The following is a 22,023-nucleotide window of genomic DNA, read 5'->3' as shown; positions in this document are numbered from 1 at the left end:
TTATTAAAGCAGGGGGGACCCTGAAAAGGAGGCATGGTAGGAAAGACAGTTGAGGGGATGAAAGGGCTTAATTACCAGTGGAGGCATTTGGAGGTATCTTGTGGGCACACAGGAGCCTGGAAGTAATTGGAAGAGGGAAAGAGTGTGGCCAAATCTAGGTGATACATGTGGTGTGGTGGGCGCAGTGGGCAGGTTGCTAAAGATGGCCGATTCTGGTGGCTGGAGGTTATCTATTGAAAGGCAGGCAGTGAGGCTTCCTAGGGAAGCACCCTGCTCAGGTTTGGAAGCCTGAACTTGTAATCCCAGCCTGCAGAGGGCAGGTGCTGTCACCTCCGACTTTGCCTACACCTCCTTCAGTGATCATCTCCTTGTCTACATTATGTCATTCGACTCTCATGTCTCTTTTAGAGCCCAGATTGCATGGTCATGCAAATGACAGACTCAGAGAGACTGAAAATGAATCGCAAGATCTCTAGATCTTCAGATCATTCTTCTTTTCCTTCCATGCTGACAGATTATTTTATTAGTGTTAGTTGGTTTCAGTATTAGGAATGGTGCTGATATGGAAGAATTTCTTTTTCCCCTGTAAATTGTAGGAAAATTTAGAAGGATCCATGTGTTTATAACACCCCATTTTTTATAGAAAACTTTTATTTAATAAATATAAATTTCAAAAGTACAACATTTGGATTATAGCGGTTCTTCCCCCCATAACCACCCTCGCAACTGCAAACCATCCCATCTCCCACTCCCTCTCCCATCCCATTCTTTTTTTTTTTTGACAGGCAGAGTTAGAGAGAGAGACAGAGAGAAAGGTCTTCCTTCCATTGGTTCACCCCCAAATGGCTGCTTCGACCGGCGCACTGTGCCGATCCGAAGCCAGGAGCCAGGTGCTTTCTCCTGGTCTCCCATGTGGGTGCAAAAGGCCCAAGCACTTAGGCCATCCTCCACTGCACTCCTGGGCCACAGCAGAGAGCTGAACTGGAAGAGGGGCAGCCGGGACAGAACTGGCACCCTAACCGGGACTAGAACCCGGGGTGCCGGTGCCGCAGGCGGAGGATCAGCCTAGTGAGCCGCGGCGCCGGCCCATCCCATTCTTCATTAAGATTCATTTTTAATTATCTTTATATACAGAAGATCAACTCTATACTAAGTAAAGATTTCAAGAGTTTGCCCCCACAGAGAGGTGTCTTCATTTTGCTGCAGTCCCAATGAGATTCAGGGGGAAAGGATGTGTCCAGCTGTTTATTTTCACGTTTGGGGAGAGAGTTTTCGTGGGTACAGTTTGCCAAGGTAGAGCCCCCTCCCCTTTTAATGGGCAAAGGCCCTTCTGGAAAGTTGTGCTGGTTCAGTCCTGCAGGCTCCTGTGACTAAGCAGCCCTGAAATCTCAGTGCTTCCTACCACGGAAGTGCGTCTCTACTCTTGTATAAGCCTGATTTTGGCAGCAGGGAAGGGTGGAGACCACTGTGCTCGGGCAGTTATTTAGGGACCTGAGCTAATAGCCTCCAAGCTCAGTGCATGATTTCCTAGGACTTTCTGGTTATCAGCATCTAACAAGTCCACGAGGAGAGCAGGAGAATGGAGAGTTGCCTGGGAGAGGTCTTTCTGCCAGGCCTAGGTGTGATAGGTGTTACACATACTGGCCCACTCTCTCTCCAGTGGCCAGAAGTGTGTTACATTCCCACAGCACAGCAGTAACAAACAGGCTTGGGAAATGGCCTGGGCTGGGTGCCCAGGAGAGACGGCAGGCAAGTGTGCTGAGCAGGGCCTGCCACGGGGCCTGTAGTGGGATAATCACAGCACTACTGAGTTCTAGAATGCGGAGGGTCAGGCCCAGCTTCTTGGAATTCCAAGACTACAAAGCCCTTCTAAAGCTCCTGTGATCCACTCTTAGTGTGTGCTTGAGACAAGGGGCCCAGAGGTGACCTATGCTACACACGTTCCAGATAACGCACACGCCCCACAGACATTTGGTAGATATTAATGATGCATGTTGCATTCCAACACTATTTTGTTCATATGAACTCCTTTTTTGGGTCAGGTTTCACTTTTCCCTATATTTTAGTCATTTTTTGTGGACCTCAGAGGGTTTGTTAATTTTCCTGGTTTTGCCAAGGCAACTCTAAAACGAAATCTTTAAAAATGACATCTGTAACAGGTTTATGGTGAAGGTTAAATTGATCTCATGCTTAGGTTCAAGAACAGATGCCATGTTAGATTAAATAGAAGTGCATATACCACTGTCCAGGGTCCATAGTCAAACCCAGAAAGTGGTCAAGGGAACCACACAGAAAAACACTATTGAACCAAATTCAAAGGGACACAGAGTGGGTAATTTTGTGATCCTAGTTGCCCAATGCAGCTGTACAAACCAAGCTAATGAGATGATGATGTAATCTCTTGTTGCAAAGAATAAAGTGATTTCCCATGAGATTTGAGCATGAATTTTTCCAACCCAGTGTTTCAGGTATAGATGGCCCCTTTGCTATGCTCCAAACTCTAGGCTAAATGTTAAAATTGAATTTCTGAACTGAATGACTGGTAAATTTAATCCTTTTAAAATTTGCTCTCCTTTTAAAAAGTGTACCTTTGATGTTGATGTTCATATTACAGCCCAATAACAAACAAGCTGCCCATTGGTACAATCCTTAATGTCTAGATGGTCTTGTAATAGGTCGTTGTCGTGGTGTTGTTAGTGCCGTGCCCCTTGAAGACCTATTATATAGGCTCTTTTTTTTTTTTTTTTTTTTTGGACAGGCAGAGTGGACAGTGAGAGAGAGAGACAGAGAGAAAGGTCTTCCTTTTGCCGTTGGTTCACCCTCCAATGGCCGCCGCGGTCGGCGCGCTGTGGCCGGCGCACCATGCTGATCCGAAGGCAGGAGCCAGGTGCTTCTCCTGGTCTCCCATGGGGTGCAGGGCCCAACACTTGGGCCATCCTCCACTGCACTCCTGGGCCACAGCAGAGAGCTGGCCTGCAAGAGGAGCAACCGGGACAGAATCCGGCACCCAGACCAGGACTAGAACCTAGTGTGCCGGCGCTGCAAGGCGGAGGATTAGCCTGTTGAGCCACGGTGCCGGCCTATATATAGGCTCTTAGAGAAGTCAGTCTGAAACGAAATGTCTCTCTCCTAGAGTAGGGGTTCAAATTAAAAAAAAAAAATGGTTGTCATTAGAAGAAAATTTTTGCACTTTGTATTTTATAGCCATTAAACAGTGTTTGAAAGGCTGGATGTTAAAGGTACAAAGAGTTGTAAAATGCAGTCTGTGACCGAGACAAAACATCAGCGTCATTCCTGAGTGGCTCAATAATTGCTTATTTAAGGAGTCTAATTGTTAATCTTTTAAGAGTGTGTCCCATAAAGTATGTGCAGAAACATGTCTTTATTACCTTCTCAAAAATTCAGGGTGGTGGTGTGTTCAGTGAGATGCCAGTGAACCACACATGTGCACAGTTCTGATCTTCCTGTGAGTTTTAAACCCACTAGTGAGAATACCACAAGAGGAAGAGACATCAGGTGTTCTCTGCCTACTTTGTATCCCCAGAACCAAGCTTCAGTTCAGAAATCATGTGTCCTCAATAAACATTTGTTGAGTACACAAAGGAACCTCTGGGCTAACCTTGCTTGAAGTGGGTTTTACTTAGTGTCTTAGATTCAGAATATAAGAATTTAGCAGTTCCTGTTGAATTTCTGTCGTTTAAGAAATTTTTGCTTATTTTCATTGCCATTAACTTTTTCATAATTGAGGGGTTGTCCAGATCATAACTTTTCTTCTAGTAGTTTCTCACCAGACGTGTAGCAGGCAGCTAGCCACACATGGTGATTTGGTTCATTTGTGTGAGATTTTTATCCAAGGTGGCCAGAAAAAGAAAACAAATAAAACTTATTTTAGTCTTTGGCAGTTAGGTAATGGAAAAGTTCAAACCAGAATAACTTGCATGTACCTGGTTAAAAGGGATCTACTGAGTGTACTACATGAGTGAATATGCAAGGTTCTATTTATCAAGTGCTAACAACATGTAACATCCTGTTGGATCCTTACCCCAAATCTGGATGGAAGGTGAAGGGTTTTATTTTTAAGTCTCCATTTTATTAAAGAGTAAGCTGAGACCCCGAGTAAGTGACTTCCTAGTGACTCATAGCTGAGGTGTGCTGTAGTTAGCTGTTAAAACCTAGACTACTGTTCCAAATTCACTGTTCTTCCCTTCTTTCATGCTTGAGTGTTATACATTTTTAAATGATGTTTTATTTATCTGCTTTCTGATATCTGTGATTTTAATAGGAAGACATTTTCTGCCGGCGCCGCAGTTCAATAGGCTAATCCTCCGCCTTGCGGCGCCGGCACACCGGGTTCTAGTCCCGGTCGGGGCACCGATCCTGTCCCGGTTGCCCCTCTTCCAGGCCAGCTCTCTGCTGTGGCCCAGGAGTGCAGTGGAGGATGGCCCAAGTGTTTGGGCCCTGCACCCCATGGGAGACCAGGATAAGCACCTGGCTCCTGCCTTTGGATCAGCGTGGTGCGCCAGCCGCAGCACTCCAGCCACGGTGGCCATTGGCGGGTGAACCAACGGCAAAAGGAAGACCTTTCTCTCTGTCTCTCTCTCTCACTGTCCACTCTGCCTGTCAAAAAAAAAAAAAAAGGAAGACATTTTCTCCATGCAAGTAGTTATAAATTTATTTTATACCTATAAGCATATGGTGATATTTTAGAAATATAAACTGGATCATTTCAGTTTCCATCTAAATAATTTTCTAATGCTTCACATAAAACTTGAGAAAATCTAGATGCTTTACTTGGGCCTGGATTTGCCTCGCCTTGGTGGTCACAGGTTGTTTCCTTCTACTCACCCTTGTTGGCTACATTGGTCTTTCAGTCATTCTTTGAATACACCAAACACTCATATGCTCTTGCTTCAAAGTTTTCCCTTTTTTAAAAAAATATTTGTTTATTTATTTGAAAGTCAGAGTTACAGAAAGAGAGGGAGAGAGAGATCTTCCATCTGCTGGTTTACTCCCCAAATGACCACAATGGCCAGAACTGGACCAGACAGAAGCCAGGAGCCGGAAGCTTCTTCCTGGTCCTCCATGTGGCTGCAGGGGCCCAAGGACTTGGGCCATCCTCGGCTCCTTTCCCAGGTGCATTAGCAGGGAGCTGGATCAGAAGTGGAGCAGCTGGGACTTGAACCAGCGCCCATAGGGGATACTGGCACTGGAAGCATCAGGCTCAACCCGCTGTGCCACAATACCAGCCCCCAAAGTTTTCTTTTTTCTCAATCTGTTCTGTATTTCTGGAATCCCCACTCTCATATCTCTTCTTGGCTAATACACATGTGTCATTCAACTGTTTCCTGAAATATTGGCTCTCTGGAACAGTTATTTGGCCACCCAATCAAATGCTGCATGTCCTGTTCCTATGCTGGTCTTTCTAGCACTTTCACTTCCTGAAATTGTCTTCTCATGTATTTACTTGTTTGTTTTCTCTTGCCCCTATGATCCCATCCACTCTTGTGTGAAGATGATAAATCCCTAAAAGTAAGAACTTGGCTAGTGTATAACAACCTGCAGGCAACTGATAAAAAAAAATTTCTGGGCCGGCGCCGCGGCTCAATAGGCTAATCCTCCGCCTAGCAGCGCTGGCACACCGGGTTCTAGTCCCGGTCAGGGCGCTGGATTCTGTCCCGGTTGCCCCTCTTCCAGGCCAGCTCTCTGCTGTGGCCCAGGAGTGCAGTGGAGGATGGCCCAAGTGTTGGGCCCTGCACCCCATGGGAGACCAGGAGAAGCACCTGGCTCCTGGCTTCGGATCAGCGCGGTGCGCCGGCTGCAGCGGCCATTGGCGGGTGAACCAACGGCAAAAGGAAGACCTTTCTCTCTGTCTCTCTCTCTCACTGTCCACTCTGCCTGTCCAAAAAAAAAAAAAAAATTCTGGATAAATGAACAGCTGGAAAGAATTCTTCCTGTTTTAAATTTTTCTATAATTTTGTTTGTAGTGTGGGCACATTTATTTGTTTATTTTAATTCTACTTTTTAATTTTTGACATGTTCATAAAGGTATATAATTTCTGGGGTATCATAGATGTTTTGACATACATATACATTGCTGTGATGTTGAAACCAGAGTAAATATACCTACTGTCTCAAACACTTATCATTTCTTTATGGTGAACACACTCCAGTGCCTGCGATACTGGCATGCCATATGGGTGTCAATTCATGTCCTGACTGTTCCACTTCCCATCCCGCTCCAAACTAATACCCTACCACCGAACTTCTGTCAGTGGCCCACAGCTATTAAAAAAGACATGTGTGGGGCCAGCACTGTGGCATAGTGGGTAAAGCTTCCACCTGCAGTGCTGGCGTTCCATATGGGTGCTGGTTCGAGTCCCGGCTGCTCCACTTCCAATCCAGCTTCCCGCTTATGCACCTGGGAAAGCAGCAGAAGATGGCCCAAATGCTTGGGACCTCCGCACTCACATGGGAGACCCAGAAGAAGCTCCTAACTCCTAACTTTGCTCTGGCTCAACCACAGCCACTGCGGCCATTTGGGGAGTGAACCAGCAGATGGAAGATTTTCTCTATGCCTCTGCCTCTCACTTTCTGAAACTCTGCCTATCAAATAAATAAATAGATCAAAAAAAAAAAAAAGACATAGCTGTATCTGCACTGATAAGACACACTCTCCAAGGTAAGTTGTCTGACCTCCAAGGCACATTGCTAAGTGAAAAACAGTGTGAGACAGTGAGTACTATGTACTACAGCTGCCTTGTAAAAAAATTCTTTTGTGATTTTTATAAATCTTCCCCTGGAAAGTCTTTCAGGTTTCCCTTAGGGAACAGACTGGGGCTCTGTGAGACAGAGGTGATTACAGCAAAACCAACATTTTCTGTATATTTTTTAGTTACTTTTGAAGTATCAATACTCTACACAGATATTATTTAAAAGTTCAGTTTTAAAGTGACACTGTTAGGAACTAATGAGGAAACGAATGTGTTTTAAGAATTTTGTTCATTTAAAAAGTTGGCTTTGGCGCCATGGGTTAAGCTACCACTTGGGTTGGTTGCATACCATATGGGAGTGCCTGGGGTTGAGTCCCACCTCTGATTCCAATCCTGCTTTCTGCCAGTGTGCTTGGGAGGCAGCAGATGATGGCCCAAGTACTTGAGTCCTTGCCACCCACTTGGTAGGTCCAGATAAAGTTTTTGGCTCCTGTCTTTGGCCTATCCTAGCCCAGACTATTGTAGGCATATGGGGAGTAAAGCATCAGATAGGAGATCTGTGTGTGTGTCTATCTCTGTCTGCTACTCCATCTTTTTTTGTCATTCTGCCTTTCAAATAAATAAATAACTTTAGAAATAGAAAAGGTAGAAAGTGGTCTACTTCGTAAAAAAATTATAAGAAATAAAAACTTGGCTTAGGGGGTGGGTGTTTGGCCTGATAGTTAAGACACTGCGTCCCATATTGGAGTACCTGAGTTGGAGTCGTGGCACTGCTGCGGATTCCAGTTTCCACTTATTGCCCACCGCGGAAGGCAGCCAGTAATGACTCAAGGACTTGGGCCCCTGCAACTCCTGTTGGAGAACTTGACTGAGTTCCTGCCTCCTGGCTTTGGCCCCAGCCAATGGAGGGAGGCATCTGGGGAATGGGAGCTCTCTCTATCTCTGTCTCTGCCTTTCAGATAATAAACAAAATACACAAACAAAAAACCTCATTTGGTTTTGGAGATATTGTATCTATCTGTGCATTTTAATGGAGAGACTACTGGGTATTGACATTGCCTGAGAGAGCACTAATTTAAGAAACTTAGATGCTGGGCCTGACTTTGCAATGAACCAGCTCTAGGGAAGTTACTCACCATCACCAGGCTATATTTTCTGAGCTGTAAAATGAAAAGAGTAACGATGTTACCTTCCAATTGAAAAACCAATAATTTCAAAATAAGTTGGGGCCAACACTGTGGTGCAGCAGGTTAAGCCACCACCTGCAGTGTCAGCTTCCCATATGAGCACCGATTCAAGTCTGGCTGCTCTAATTCTGATTGAGCTCCCTACAAATGCACCTGGGAAAGCAGCAGAAGATGACCCAAGTGCGTGGGCCCCTGCCACCTACGTGGGAGACCCAGATGGAATTTCAGACTCTTGGCTTCAGCCTGGCTGAGTCCTGGCTATTGTGGCCATGCAGGGAGTGAACCAGTGAATAGATTCCTCTGCCCCTGTAACTCTGCCTTTTAAATAAATAAATAAATCTTTTAAGAAAAATATGTTCTAAAGAAGCACTTTTGGTTAAAATGAATTGGGTTCATGACAAGAGCAGCCATTTTAGCTCTAGGTGGCCAAAAGGCACGAGTGCTCTGTGTTACGTGGGGGACAGCAGGTTGGAATTGCAGTGAAGGCAACCAAGAACAGGCAATTATATTTTTTGGTGCAAAACCAGAATATACTGTCTTCCACAATCATTGTGGAGTCATTTTTCAATGTATCAATACCTACTTGTATCAGAGTCAAATATAAACTGAATTCAAGGCTAATTATTAAACTATTTAGCTAATTATTATTCCAAGAATTTTTGCTACTGATCTGTACATGTCATGAATTGTAACAGAGGTTAGAGCATGTTTTCTGCAAAGTGCCAAATAATAAAAAGTGTGTGCTCTGTAGGCCACACATTCTTCAGCAGTGTAGCACACAAGTAGCCTCGGGAAATATGTAAATGAACAGGCATGGCTGTGTTCCAGTAAAACTGTATTTTGAAAAACAGGTGTTGGGCTAGATTTGACCTGTGGGTCATAGTTTGCTAACCCCTGAATTATAATAAATTCCTGCCCTGGGTTTCTCCCTGCATGGTATCCTTGATTACCTGATCGCCTCGCTAATCCCTGAATGCAAAAATAAACACTTTGGTTCTACAACCCCTTCCCTCCCATTCTTCCTTTATGAATACCTTATTTTCCAAACAGTGTGCTCTCCCCTGTTATCCTGATGCTAACCACATTCCAGGCTTTCCAAGTTTCTTTCCGTTTTCCCCTCACCCTGAATTCATATTTTCCAAAGACAGCAATTTCAGTTGTTTCTCTGGCAGGCCCTTGTGGTTATTACCAGTTTTACATGATTTCAGCCTTGCCCTGAAAATAGTTCACTCAAATATCGTTTGTACCTAGGGAACCACAGTCAGCCTCGTTAAATGTCTTCGAGATATGATTGGTTAACCTCTTGCCAAACATATTCTTCCCTTTTCGAAATGATGCTCAACCTCATTTAACAAGCCACTCTGTTTGAAGAACAAATAGGGTCTGGAGGTAGAATTTGTCTTGGCAAATCGCTTGCAAAGATAGATGTTGGTCTCTGAACTTGATGCATCCCTGGAGAGACTCCTGCCTCAGCCAGAAGAGTTGGCAACATGCCTTAGCTACACAGGAATACCTGGCTCCAATTCTAGACTATTCCTCCCCAACTTCTATCCAACTCGCCTTCTTGCCCTTTCCCTCCAAGCACTCCGGCCCCTGCCTTTTCTTTTCTCCTGTCATTTCCGAGTTTGAAAACTTCACCTGCCACAGACAAGCTTGATGCTGGCAAAGCTCTTCACTTCCATGCATGAAGGCAGATAGATTATTGAGAATCACTACATGCTTTAAATTCACTGCCTTTCCTAGTCAGTGATTTAGCTGTAGCCCCAGATAAAGGTGGTTTGTGTGATCCATCTTGCTTTCTGTCTCACTTGACATTCTGCCTTTTCCATGACAGGTTGCTGAATGCTATAAAGCCAGGACTTGTTAAAAAGATCAATAGATTGCCTACCCCCATTGCAGGATTGGTGAGTATCCAGAATTGAGATTTATTTTCCAATATTCCTTTGCTCCAACCTAAGGGTCATGACAGTACCATTTATTACACTTCTCTCCTGCAATATATATCCCACTTGAATGAGAACGCATTGAATCCATTAAACTGAGAGGTCACTTAAAAATGAAAGATAGCAGTGATGCCTAAATGGCATCTTAATCTTTATTTGCATTTTTCCCATGAGTGATAAGAGCCTTCATTCTTAAAGAAGTAAATTTGTTTTGGGGTGAGAGGCTGGTAATTAGGTCGACCCCAGGGGAAGGAATGTGACTTTAATTACATTTTCTGATTCCAGTTCTTTACTGCATTTCCCTGGAATGGAGGGGGGCAGGGTAAGAGAGAAAGAATTCCAAGAGAAAGCATAACTCGTGTAATAAATGGCTATTTTTGATATTAAAAATATACCTGATTTCAATGCCACATATGTAGACCAACTGTTGTAAAGACATAATGGGCACTGAGGTGACCTAATGTCATCTGGGGAGCTATTTAAGCAAAACCCTTGCCCTTCTGAACCTGCCTATGTCAAATCTATAAAGCTGACATCTTCACATGTGGTCAGAAGCAGGGTGTTTTTTCCAAGCATTGATTAGTTTCATATTTCTTGACAATTGATTTTAATTGTTTATGTTGGCTTTTATATCAAAAAAGGTGGAGGACCAGGAGGGCAACCAAATCTTTGTTCTGAAAAGAACTTGGCATACTTGCACACATTTGCAAATGTATACTCATGTGTACAAGCAGCAATGAGGATATATGTGGCCTTCTAATGACTCACCGAGTGTCTGTTGCGATTTCCTTCTTTGCATGTACTTTTGCAGAAAACAATGAAAAATGTCAAGAATTTAGGCAAGATTCTAAGACCTTACTGATTGTTGTTAAGAGTTTCTTAGCTACGTATAATGACTAATTGGAATTAGATCTGACAAAAAAAATTGTATGGATCCTGGTAGGAGGGCAGATGGTTGAAGCAAGTCACATGAAATGGGTATCTTCTTTATTTTTAAGAATTGCTATTTCTGTGATGCTTTTTTTTTTTTGAAAGATCTCTCTTTATTTAATTTTTTTTTGCTTTTTTTTTTTTTAACTTTTATTTAATGAATATAAATTTCCAAAGTATAGCCCATGGGTTACAATGGCTTCCCCCCTCCCATAACTTCCCTCCCGCCCGCAATCCTCCCCCTTCCCGCTCCCTTTCCCCTTCCATTCATGTAAAGATTCATTTTCAATTCTCTTTGTATACAGAAGATCAGTTTAGTATATATTAGGTAAAGATTTCAACATTTTGCCCATATAGCAACACAAAGTGAAAAAACTACCATTGGATTACTAATTATAGCATTAAATAGCAATGTACAGCACATTAAAGACAGAGATCCTACATATTTTTTTTTTCAAATTAATTAATTTTCTATGCCATTTCCATTTTAACACCAGGTTGTTTTTTTTTTTTCATTTCCAATTCTCTTTATATACAGAAGATCAATTCAGTATATAATTAGTAAAGACCTCATCAGTTTGTGCCCACACAGAAACGCAAAGTATAAAAATACTGTTTCAGTACTAGTTATAGCATCACTTCGCTTTAGACGACACATTAGGGACAGATCCCACATGGAGTGTAAGTACACAGTGACTCCTGTTGCTGATTTAACAATTTGACACTCCTGTTCATGGCGTCAGTAATCTCCCTAGGCTCTAGTCATGAGTTGCCAGGGCTATGGAAGCCTTTAGAGTTCGCTGACTTCGATCTTATTCCGATAGGGTCATAGTCAAAGTGGAAGTTCTCTCCTCCCTTCGGAGAAGGGTACCTCCTTCTTTGATGGCCCCGTTCTTTCCACTGGGATCTCACTCACAGAGACATTCATTTAGGTCTTTTTTTTTTTTTCCATGATATCTTGGCTTTCCATGCCTGCTATACTCTCATGGGCTCTTCAGCCAGATCTGAATGCCTTGAGGGCTGATTCTGAGGCCGGAGTGTTGTTTAGGACATCTGCCATCCTATGAGTCTGCTGTGTATCCCATTTCCCATGTTGGATCTTTCTCTCCCTTTTTGATTCTATCAGTTAGTATTAGCAGATACTTGTCTTGTTTGTGTGATCTCTTTGACTCTTAGACCTATCAGAACTATCTATTGTGAGCTGAAATTGATCACTTGGACTAGTGCGATGGCATTGGTACATGCCATCTTGATGGGATTGTGTTGGAATCCCCTGGCACATTTCTAACTCCACCATTTGCGGCCAGTCCGATTGAGCATGTTCCAAATTGTTCGTCTTCTCCATCTCTTTTTCAACTCTTAGGGTCAGTAGTGAGTTGGTGATTCATCATTAAAGATCCTTACAATTTCATATATCAGAATCATGTAGCCAGGTAAGTTAATATGTAGGTAAATGAAGGAATGGTCTTGAATAATAATATAACATAAGTAATCAATATATGGGTATTATATTTATAAGTACATACATTAATTATTTTAAACATTTTATTAAATCAATCTCTTCAACTATTAAAGTCACAATCTTAATGATACTGATCAATATCACTTTGGCTCTAAGCCTGTGGCTTCCCCTGACCTTGGAGCTCTGGGATTTCATGTTGTATGAGCAACACTTGGAGCAAAAAGTCAAGGAAGACCTCAGGGAAATCCATAGAAACTGATGCAAGTAGAGCTGGGTCTGGTAACTATAGAGGAAGGGATTTTAGAACTTTAATTTAAAAATGTAAATCATAAATAATTTTAGTCAGATTAAGCATTTGAGACATGTATCTTTCTGTATGTTTTTTCTGATCACAGACCCAATGTTATTATTTACATATTGCCTCTGCTTTGGAGCGGTTGGGCAGTCTGATGCATAAAAGTAAGGCAGCCTTAGTTACCGCCTCTTATCTGTATACTTGACTCCTCTTTGCTTTTACCTTGATTTTCCTTCCCACTTGGTTCTAACCATCATTTGTCCTTTTTTTGTCCTTTCCCAATGAACACATCCCTATTTGCCTTTATTCTCTATCACTTGTAATTCCTATGCTGATATCATCTTTAGTCCAGAAATACTTCCTGAAGCAATTACTGCCCATTCACTAGTGGTTCCTGAATCCACAAACCTGGTCCAGCTCTTTCCTCTTCTCCAGTTACCTCCAAACCAACATCTCCAGAACACAGTGTGCTAGCTGTGGTCCTGGTGGAAACTAGCACTGCCATTCCTCCCTCCTGTTATGTTGGTGGACGTCCAGCATTCGCACATCGAATGTCTGCTCTCTTTCTACACCCTTGTTCTTTGTTTGCATGACTTCAGCGCAATACAGCATTGACCAAATCAGCATGTCTCACCAAGTACTGTCTCTCCAACTCCAGACCTGTGATCTGTCGGTTGGACAGTTCTGCCTGGGCGTCCTACATGCATCTCAAACTTAATATATTCAAATTAGAGTTACGATGGCCATTCCTACCCACTTATTTCCCAAAGTCAGTACAGGCATCATACTCATATGAGGAGAGTTCAAAAGTTTGCGGAAAAACAAGAATTAGAAGATAAATTTATTTTGGTGCAAAATAATCTTGAAATGTGTACAATAGTTTTTTTTTGTTGTTATAATAGGCATTTTCCATGAACCTTTTGAAGAATCCTCCAGAGTCAGCCTCGTTTAGCTGTCAGAAGAATGGCAACTTTCTGTCATCTATCTACTCCTCTGATTTTCTTGGCCATTGCCCCAGAGCATCTGTCCTTGTCTCCTGCCTCATCTACCCCAGTCGGCTCCCAGTTCAGCAAACACTGATCATTCCCGTGTGTGATGCCTTTTCTCATGATACATCTTAGGCATATAATATTCTCCTCCTACTCTTTTTGACCAAAATCCTGTTCATTTATCAAGATCTAAAGCAAAACCAACCCTTGTTGTGAAACCTTTAATATTTATGGTCCATTATGATCTTTTATTATAGAATACAGATAGAATCCCCTGGTATGGCAGAAAATGAGTTCATACATAAGGGAGATGAAAGTCAGCTCTGTTGAAATATACTTTCTTGTTAACTATGTGAACTGAAAAGCACATAAGTGGTTTAGTACTTGCATTAAGAAACTGTGGCTTCAGGCAGTTAATTTGCATGATCAAACTTACCTACAATGAGTCCAAGTGATGTAAAGCATCCTAGTGATGTGTTGAGAAATCACAGTTCTGAGGAAATCATCTAACAGTTCCAAAGCCAGGGAAATAACGGCACAATAGCTGGCTTGCATTTTTCAGTACTGTCAGTGTCATAAAAGTTATTTCCCCCATCCCCAAAATGCTGGAAAACAGCTATAGATTAAAGGTGACTAAGGTGATACACCAGCCAAGTGTAGTGCATGATCATTGATTAGGGAAAAGCAGCTATAATAGGCATTCGTAGGATAATCAGGGAAATTTGAGTAGGAAGTAAACATTAGATAATGAAATTCTCTCAGTGTTGACTTTCCTGCATGTGATAACTGTGTTGTATAGAGAGGAGAACACCTTGAATTTATCTTAGGCGGTACACATGCTACAATATAGAGACACGAAATGTGGTAGTGTATACAACTAAACATCAAAGTGCTCTGACAAAAAACCTGTGTACATAATGTATAATTTTATATATATGTATACATATACATATATATATATATGGAAGGAAAGAAGGAGGAAGTGAAGAAGGGAGAGAAGAAGGAAGGAAGGAAGGAAATGTGGCAAAATGTTGGATCCAGATAAATAGTATACAGGTATCATGATACTATTCTGTTTTGGTGGGTTTGAAATTTTTCAATATAAAAAGCTGGGGATTAAGGGGTGGGTGTTGTGATGCCATGGGTTAAGTTGCCACTTGGGATGCTCACATACCCCATCAGACAGAGTGCCTGTTTTGAGTCCTAGCTACTCCATTTCTGGTCCAGCTTCCTGCTAATGTACATCCTGGGAAGCAGCACGTGATGGCCCAAGTACTTGATTCCCTGCTGTCCACATAGGAGTTCCAAATAAATTCCAGGCTCCTGGCTTCAGGCTAGCCCAGTCCCAGCTGTTGGAAGCATTTAGAGACTGAACCAACAGATGAAAAACTCATTCTCTCTCCCTCTCCTTCTGTTACTGTCCCTTTCAAGTAAATAAAAATACATATTTTTAAAAGGTGGAGATTAAAAGAAATTAATTACTTATTTTGGGGGGTTAAAGGAACCTGAAATAAGTAGTAGATCTGCAGGTGGCAGAGGCCATCTTGGCTTGGTAGAGATGGAGCCTTTTGTGTGAATATTTGTTTCAAGCAACGTTTTCTTTTTCCTTCTATTGAGCAGACGGAGACCCCCTCAAATGCATCTAGAGACTTCTAGATTGGTTTGTATTTTGTCAGGGGGTTGACAGCCACTGGCCACTTACTGATCAAGAAGAAGTCTGCAGTAGCAGGGCCGTTGGGGATCTGAGAAGTGTGGCCAGAGGGTTTTCTGTGCCTGGAACTCCTGCCTCCGTGTCTTAATGGCCTGGTGTTGAGAAGCCAATCCATTAAGATGGTCCAGCTGCTTGACTTGAAGATAAATAGAAGAGTGTGTTTTCACATAGCAATCCCAAATTATAAACACATGTAGATTTACAAAGGCATGAATAGGTGTATTTTAGCCCCTGAGTTGAGCTGTGGTTACCAAGAATTCAGGGGTGAAGGTGTTAAAACAAAGTAGTTGAAAATCATTTCCTGGCTGGAACGCAGAGAGCCTGGGTCCAGGTCTGGGTTCCTTCGGTAACGATTGCTGACACAGGAAGCCGCCTGGTGACTGCCTGCAGATGTTTGCATTCTTTTTTAGGTGTTAGTGATGCTCTTAGCTGTGGCCAGGGAGAAAGTCCTCAAATTTAGGTCTTGGCCTATCCAAGACTTCCAAAAATGCTGCCCTTCAGCCTGCCAGCTTGTCAGGATTGCACAATCAAGTCACATCCTGAAACTCAGTTTAGTGGTCATTAGAGAGCTTGCTAAATGTTTCACCCCAAGTCCCTGCTTATGATAGGAGTTTGGGGATTATGCTTTTTCTTGCTCAGATTTTAATTCTGACAACAATGTGTGCGCATATATGTGGGCACTCATGAAGCGTCATTAGCAATAGATGGTTTTCCGGTGTTCTGCCCTCCGGTGCTGACCTCTCCTTGGGCTGTCATGAAATATTTGCTTGATCTCACATGTGAATCCATGAAGATGAAAGCAATCAGCAAAAAAGAATTTTACAGATGGAAGGACGTCTTAAATATATTTGTTTTATGGATTAAAGATGTGCCAGTTGATGAGGAGGAAGTTATTATCTGAAATTAGACAAATAATAAAAGCTGAGATGGATCTGAACCCCTGTTCCCCTTCTCCCTGATTGTTCCATATTCACATGTTTCCACTTGAAGATGGGCCATGTGTGAATGAAAGCTGATTGTATCTCTTGTGAGAAAGAGGGGAAAGGCAAAGACTTACTTTTTCTGTCCTTCTCGGTTTTTCTTCCTTTGGCCAGTACCTACAAAATACCCTTTCACACTTTGTGAAAGCCTCATTTCACGCAATGCCCTCACACCTGGTGAGTGGTGGAAATTTGACTCAACACTGGAGCTGAGTAACACTGGGCAGAAATGTAACTGGTAGAATTATCCTGCCGTTTACTAACTGTAACCCACTCAGAAATGTAGTTTTGGAAAAGGGACGTGTTTTTCTCAAATCAAAGATAAGATTTCAACTGTGGTTAGAGCTGAGCTTCCTGAACTGGATAAAAATGAAAGTTTCCATAAACTGTAGACTTTAGGAAGCTTTCAAAAGGTATCTGCTTAATTGTATGAAACTGATAGCAGAACACTTGACATTCCATTGTTTGAAGGAGGTCAGAGCAGGAGAAATGATGAAAGGACTGTAGAGATTTCCACAGTATGAGAAGATAAAGTTTTGGACAAAAGGTAGACATAGGAACCCATTGGCAATGGAGTGACAGGAGTGAGAAACCTTTCTGCAGACTACATTTTAGGGAGGTGATGAGGTAGTACATTTGGGTCCCAGGGTTTTCTGTCTGTGAAGAAGAGGTTGCCTGCAAGCCCTACCTAGAGATTAGCTTTTGAATACCTTGGCTCATCAGTAGTCATGCTTTCCCTTGGAGGTCCCATTCTACACCTCCTTTTAGAATTTCTAGAGTCTTTGCCTTACCTTCAGCCATTTGTCGCCTAAGTAACTGTAAGGAAAGCTTATCAAGTCCTGTTCTCTGCTTCTGTCTCTCTTCAAGTTCAAAGTATTATTTTAGGCCAGCAGGAAGCCCCAGCAGGCAGTGGGAGAGGCCAAGGGTGTAAGCTACCATAGTGTTAACTCACCTACGGGAACTACTTTCTATGTGCCAGGTACAGTGCTCAGTTATCCTTCCTAATCTGTACAATCCCCTCGCTGTTGTCCTCACTGGAACCTTACTGTGGCTCAGGAAACCAAAGTTCAAGGAAGTCACTTACGGGTCTTCCAGTTAACCAGAGGCACAACTGAGATTTGAGCCTGGCTTTGCCCAGCTCTGAGGTCTGCTCCTTTTCCACTGTGTTAGACTCTTTCCCTTAGGTTCCATAATGCAGGTATATGAAGGGACATCCAAAGGTTCATGGAAAAATGGGATTGAAAGATATTTTTATTTTAGTGCAAAAAAAAAAATGAAATCATCGCATGGGTTTTTTGGTAATGTACATTTTCCATGAACTTTTTGAGGACCCCATCATATGCATGGATTAAACAATTTTGCACCAAGATAAACTTATTTTTTATTTCCATATCTTCATAAACTTTTAAAGAACCCTTATTGTTTGAACTCAATACTTCCAAGCATCTGTTGGAGGCATCAACCTCTAAGGAGATTTCAGTTGGTTGTAGAAGTCAACCTCTCACCTTTGTCACTTAAAAATTGAGGCAGTGAGTGACCCATTTTACAAAGGGTCAATTTCTACTGTCACTCCATAAAACTAAGCTTCCTGTGTCGAGTCAATGATACAATAGTCTGATAAAGGAAATTAGTAGGAAAGCATTAGAAAACCTTAGTAAGGTCTTTCAAAATGAATGCCCATTCATAATACACAGCAAAACTCCTCACAGTCCTCTCCTCTCTCTTTCTCTTCACATACACACACACACACACACACACATCTCATATCTGCCATCTCCTGCAAACCTTTCCCTACCCCCGACAACCTTAAATCTTCTAGACTCATACTGCTTTTTCCTTCTTTGCTTATTCACATTATCTCTACTGTTATTAGCCCTTAGCCTTCTTCAGTGCAAATCAATCCAGCTGGAGACAGTTCCCTTCGTCTATGATTCTGACTGTAGACAACCAAGGGTCAGGAAATTCTCACGCATGGATCCAGGAGGGAGTGGGGGACTGGGAATACCGCCCTCATGCACTTTTCCTGCCACTCTCTGCTTCTTGTGGTCATGGCTTGGTACCATCAGGGATTCCTGGAGGCATCCCACTCTTCTTTGGGGGCCAAGTGAAATCTGGTAGCTGAGCAATGTTCGGTGTGAAGGAGACATATTTCACTGAGGGGGATGAATAGACCTTATGAGGTATCCCAGCCAACAGTGAATTTAATGACACACTTCCTTTTATCCTTATCCTTGGCATGATGTGAGAAACCTCAGTGGTTCCCACACCACACACAGGAGGAATGCTCAATTTGCTGCTTTGGTGTTTGGTGCCAAAGCCAAGCCCAAGTGGGGGTGGTGGTTAGCATTTTAGTAGGCTTAGACCCAGAGGAGGATGGGCTGCAAGGAAAAACAACAAACTATATGCGGTCTTTGGTCCACTCAACTCTGTATTTAGTTGGATGGTAGAATAGGAGCTGGGGGGGGGGGAGGGGAGGGCTTAGTTCTTTTGATGCCCCAAGTCATTACGGCTGTGTGCTGCCGGTTGTAACAGCATCCACCGTTAGCTTGTGAAAGTACAGATCATCTGACGTCCCTCACCTTCTCAAATAACCATATATGGCTCCCCAGTGCCTGTGGAATAAAATCCAAATGCCTCAGAAAGGCACCTGAGGTTCTTCCTGAGCGAAGGTAGCATTCTAGATGTATATATCACTCCTAGGAACCAGGACTACAACTAATTTATGATCTAAATGAGAGGACTTGAATGCACAGAATAAAGAGAAAAGCATATCAGTTGGCAAGTACCATTCTCCACAGCGAATTGGGAAGCTGAATGGACACCCTGGTGTCCAGCATGGGCAGGCTGGCTCGGGTTGTTCACTGATGAGCTTGGATCTTATCAACAAATGAGCCCCTTGCACATCTGGAGAGAAAGGCACTTGGGAAGACTCAACAGAATTTTCTGTCCCTCCATATACTCAGTGATTATTATCTCCCTGTCAGTTTTCTTATTTGGTGAGGGTATTGATTATCAATTGCTGTATAACAAATTCCCCTGAAAACTTAGTGACTTAAAGTGACATCTGTGACCTTGTAGTGCCTGTGGATCAGGAGCCTGAGCAAGGCTTGGCTGTGTCTCTGGTTCAGGGTTTCTCGTAAGGCTGCATTCAAGGTACTGGTTGGTGTCAGTTCAAGACTTGACCCAGAAGGCTCTGCTCTAAACTCACTCATGTGGATATTGGCAGGGTTCAGTTCCTCACAGGCCACTGGCCAAAGCCGTCCTTAGTTCCTGTTCATGTGGACCTCCCATACAGCACTTACAGTGCTGTAGCTTGCCTTACTGGGTGAGCAAGCAAGAACTAGAGACAGAAATTTGAAGCCACAGTCCTTTATAGCCTAATCTCTGAAGCAACGTTTCAGCACTTCTCTGTATTCTATTAATTAAAGCAAATCACTAAGTCCATCCCGCATTCAAAGGAAGGAGGTTACACAAGGGCCTGGATACCAGGGGGAAGGGACTTCTGGGAGCTGTTCGCTAGCTGCCTATCACAGTGAATAAAATGGTTGTGTTAATCCAATGTGAAATTAGGACATAGATTTCTTTCTTTTTTTTTTTTTGACAGGCAGAGTGGACAGTGAGAGAGAGAGACAGAGAGAAAGGTCTTCCTTTTTGCCGTTGGTTCACCCTCCAATGGCCACCGCGGCCGGCGCATCTCGCTGATCCGAAGGCAGGAGCCAGGTGCTTCCTCCCGGTCTCCCATGGGGTGCAGGGCCCAAGCACTTGGGCCATTCTCCACTGCACTCCCTGGCCACAGCAGAGAGCTGGCCTGGAAGAGGAGCAACCGGGATAGAATCTGGCGCCCCGACCGGGACTAAAACCCGGTGTGCCGGCGCCGCAAGGCGGAGGATTAGCCTAGTGAGCCGCGGCGCCGGCCAGGACATAGATTTCTTAAACTCCTGAAAAATGTGCCCACTATGGTCATAGGACTATAAAAATAATATAATTTTCCTTGGATAACCTCTCTTGCATGACATTTAATGTCTGTTTTGTAGTTTTCTTCTGCACATATACACCAGAAAAGAGATAGTTATCTTCTTTCTCTCCAAGTGAAAATAGACTGATGATTCAAGACATAATTCTAGGCTTTTAAAGGATCACTTTCTAGGAGAGAAATACACAAGTTAGTGCTAATCTAAGGTAGACTGCAAAATGCTAATGAAATAGAATATGCAAGGAAGCACAAGGAAGAAATTTTTATTTGAGATGAAGAACTTTGAAAGAGCTGGGGCTAGAACATGGCATCTATGAAAGGTAAACAGCATTGGAATTGTGGAAGGGACACTGTGGCTTCAGGGCATAGAAGGAAGGCTGTAAGCCAGAAGGACCTGGTTCTTGTCTGGAAGTGGCTGTTATTTCTATGTATGACTGCAGCTGGAGCCCAAAGAACCTGAGAGAAATCTGTGCTTTCAAAATTGGGCCAGGAGTGTACTTTGAGCTGAGAAATGCCATCTGAAAGTGTTTGGACTTGTGTGCAGTAAAAGTATTTAGAAAAAAGAACAAGAGAATCTTGTATTCCAGATGGCTCTGGTGGTCATGTGGAAAGATAGTTACGAGAAGAGACCAGCAGTAATAGTCACTTAGGAGATGAATCACTCAAACAACAGAGGAGGGGCACCTGAGCCTGGGTAGAAGCAGTGGGAGTAGAGATGAGAGGCAGGATTTATTTTCCACTGAAAATAATATGCTATCAATTATAAGGCATGCCATTTTCAAAAGTATAACTAACCCAAAAAAGCTGCCGATTCAATGATGACATAATACTGAGACAAAAGCCATGGAAAGACGCATCTTTATTTCAAAGGTAAAAAAAAATGTACCTCTTAGACTTGATGAAAGACAATAAATAATTTTAGGAAAATGACATCTACATTTTGGACTTGAACAACTTGGAGGATATTGATGCTATTAATAGGAATCATGGGAACAAGGGAATGAGAAATGGGGTCCAGGAGAAAACATGAATTCTCTTTAGGACATATTGAGTTGGAAATATTTAGGAGGTATTCATGTACAGATGTCTGGCAGGCTATTGAAAATGTTGGTTTGGAACTCAAGGAAAATGTTATAAAGAATTGGACTAGGTTAATGAGTTGTTTTCAAGTTAAATTGCTATGCTTAAATACATATGAAGACAAATTATCTCTTTTTCTATGACCATAAATTTTGAAGGCTCACCCTGCTGCTACTCCCCAAGTTATAGTCTTTTCTTTGTAGTGTTTGATCCATATTGGCAAGGACTGGAAGAAGAAGGGAGGGATGATAAAAGGAATTTGGGACTGCAGAAGTCATTAGCAGTCACATTTAGATGTGAGAATTATGACAACCACTTAGATCTTTTCATTGACAGTTTATTTAGATATAATATCCATTCTATTGTTTAAGATTTATTTATTTGAAAGGCAAAGTGACAGAGTGAAAGAGAGACAGATCTTCCATCTGCTGGTTCACTCCTCAAATGATCACAACAGTTGGACTAGGCAAGGCTGAAGCCAGGAGCCTGGAACTCCCTCCAGGTCTCCCACATGGGGGGCAGGAATTCAAGCACTGGGGCCATCATCCGCTGCCTTCTCAGCAGATTCCCAGCACATTAGCAAGGATATGGATTGGAAATGGAGTATCTGGGACTTGAACTGGCACCCTGATATGAGATGTTGTGCCACAGTGCCTGCTCCTATCCACCCCGCCTTGATCCTGCAGCTTCTCCTCTACTCCTTGATAGTTCACTTTCAGTACTTGGTGAGTTTGTCAGCTTGCTTGGGCTGCCATACCACAGA

The 22,023-nt window shown here is 42.8% G+C and overlaps 1 protein-coding gene across 6 annotated transcripts in view; it reads left to right on the top strand.

Moving 5' to 3' along the window:
* LIMCH1 (LIM and calponin homology domains 1) overlaps positions 1-22,023 on the top strand; it is a 346,004-nt gene that overhangs the window by 152,494 nt on the left and 171,487 nt on the right. For all 6 annotated transcript variants that reach the window (XM_062213687.1, XM_062213685.1, XM_062213686.1 and 3 more), the window contains exon 3: positions 9,732-9,801. In XM_062213687.1, coding sequence (XP_062069671.1) covers positions 9,732-9,801 — 70 coding nt within the window. The remainder of the gene's footprint in view (positions 1-9,731; positions 9,802-22,023) is intronic.

This window comes from Lepus europaeus, chromosome 16, assembly GCF_033115175.1.
Source record: "Lepus europaeus isolate LE1 chromosome 16, mLepTim1.pri, whole genome shotgun sequence".
Taxonomy (NCBI): Eukaryota; Metazoa; Chordata; class Mammalia; order Lagomorpha; family Leporidae; genus Lepus; species Lepus europaeus.
The sequence above is the reverse complement of the archived record's forward strand: the minus strand, read 5'-3'. Positions and strand labels throughout refer to the sequence as shown.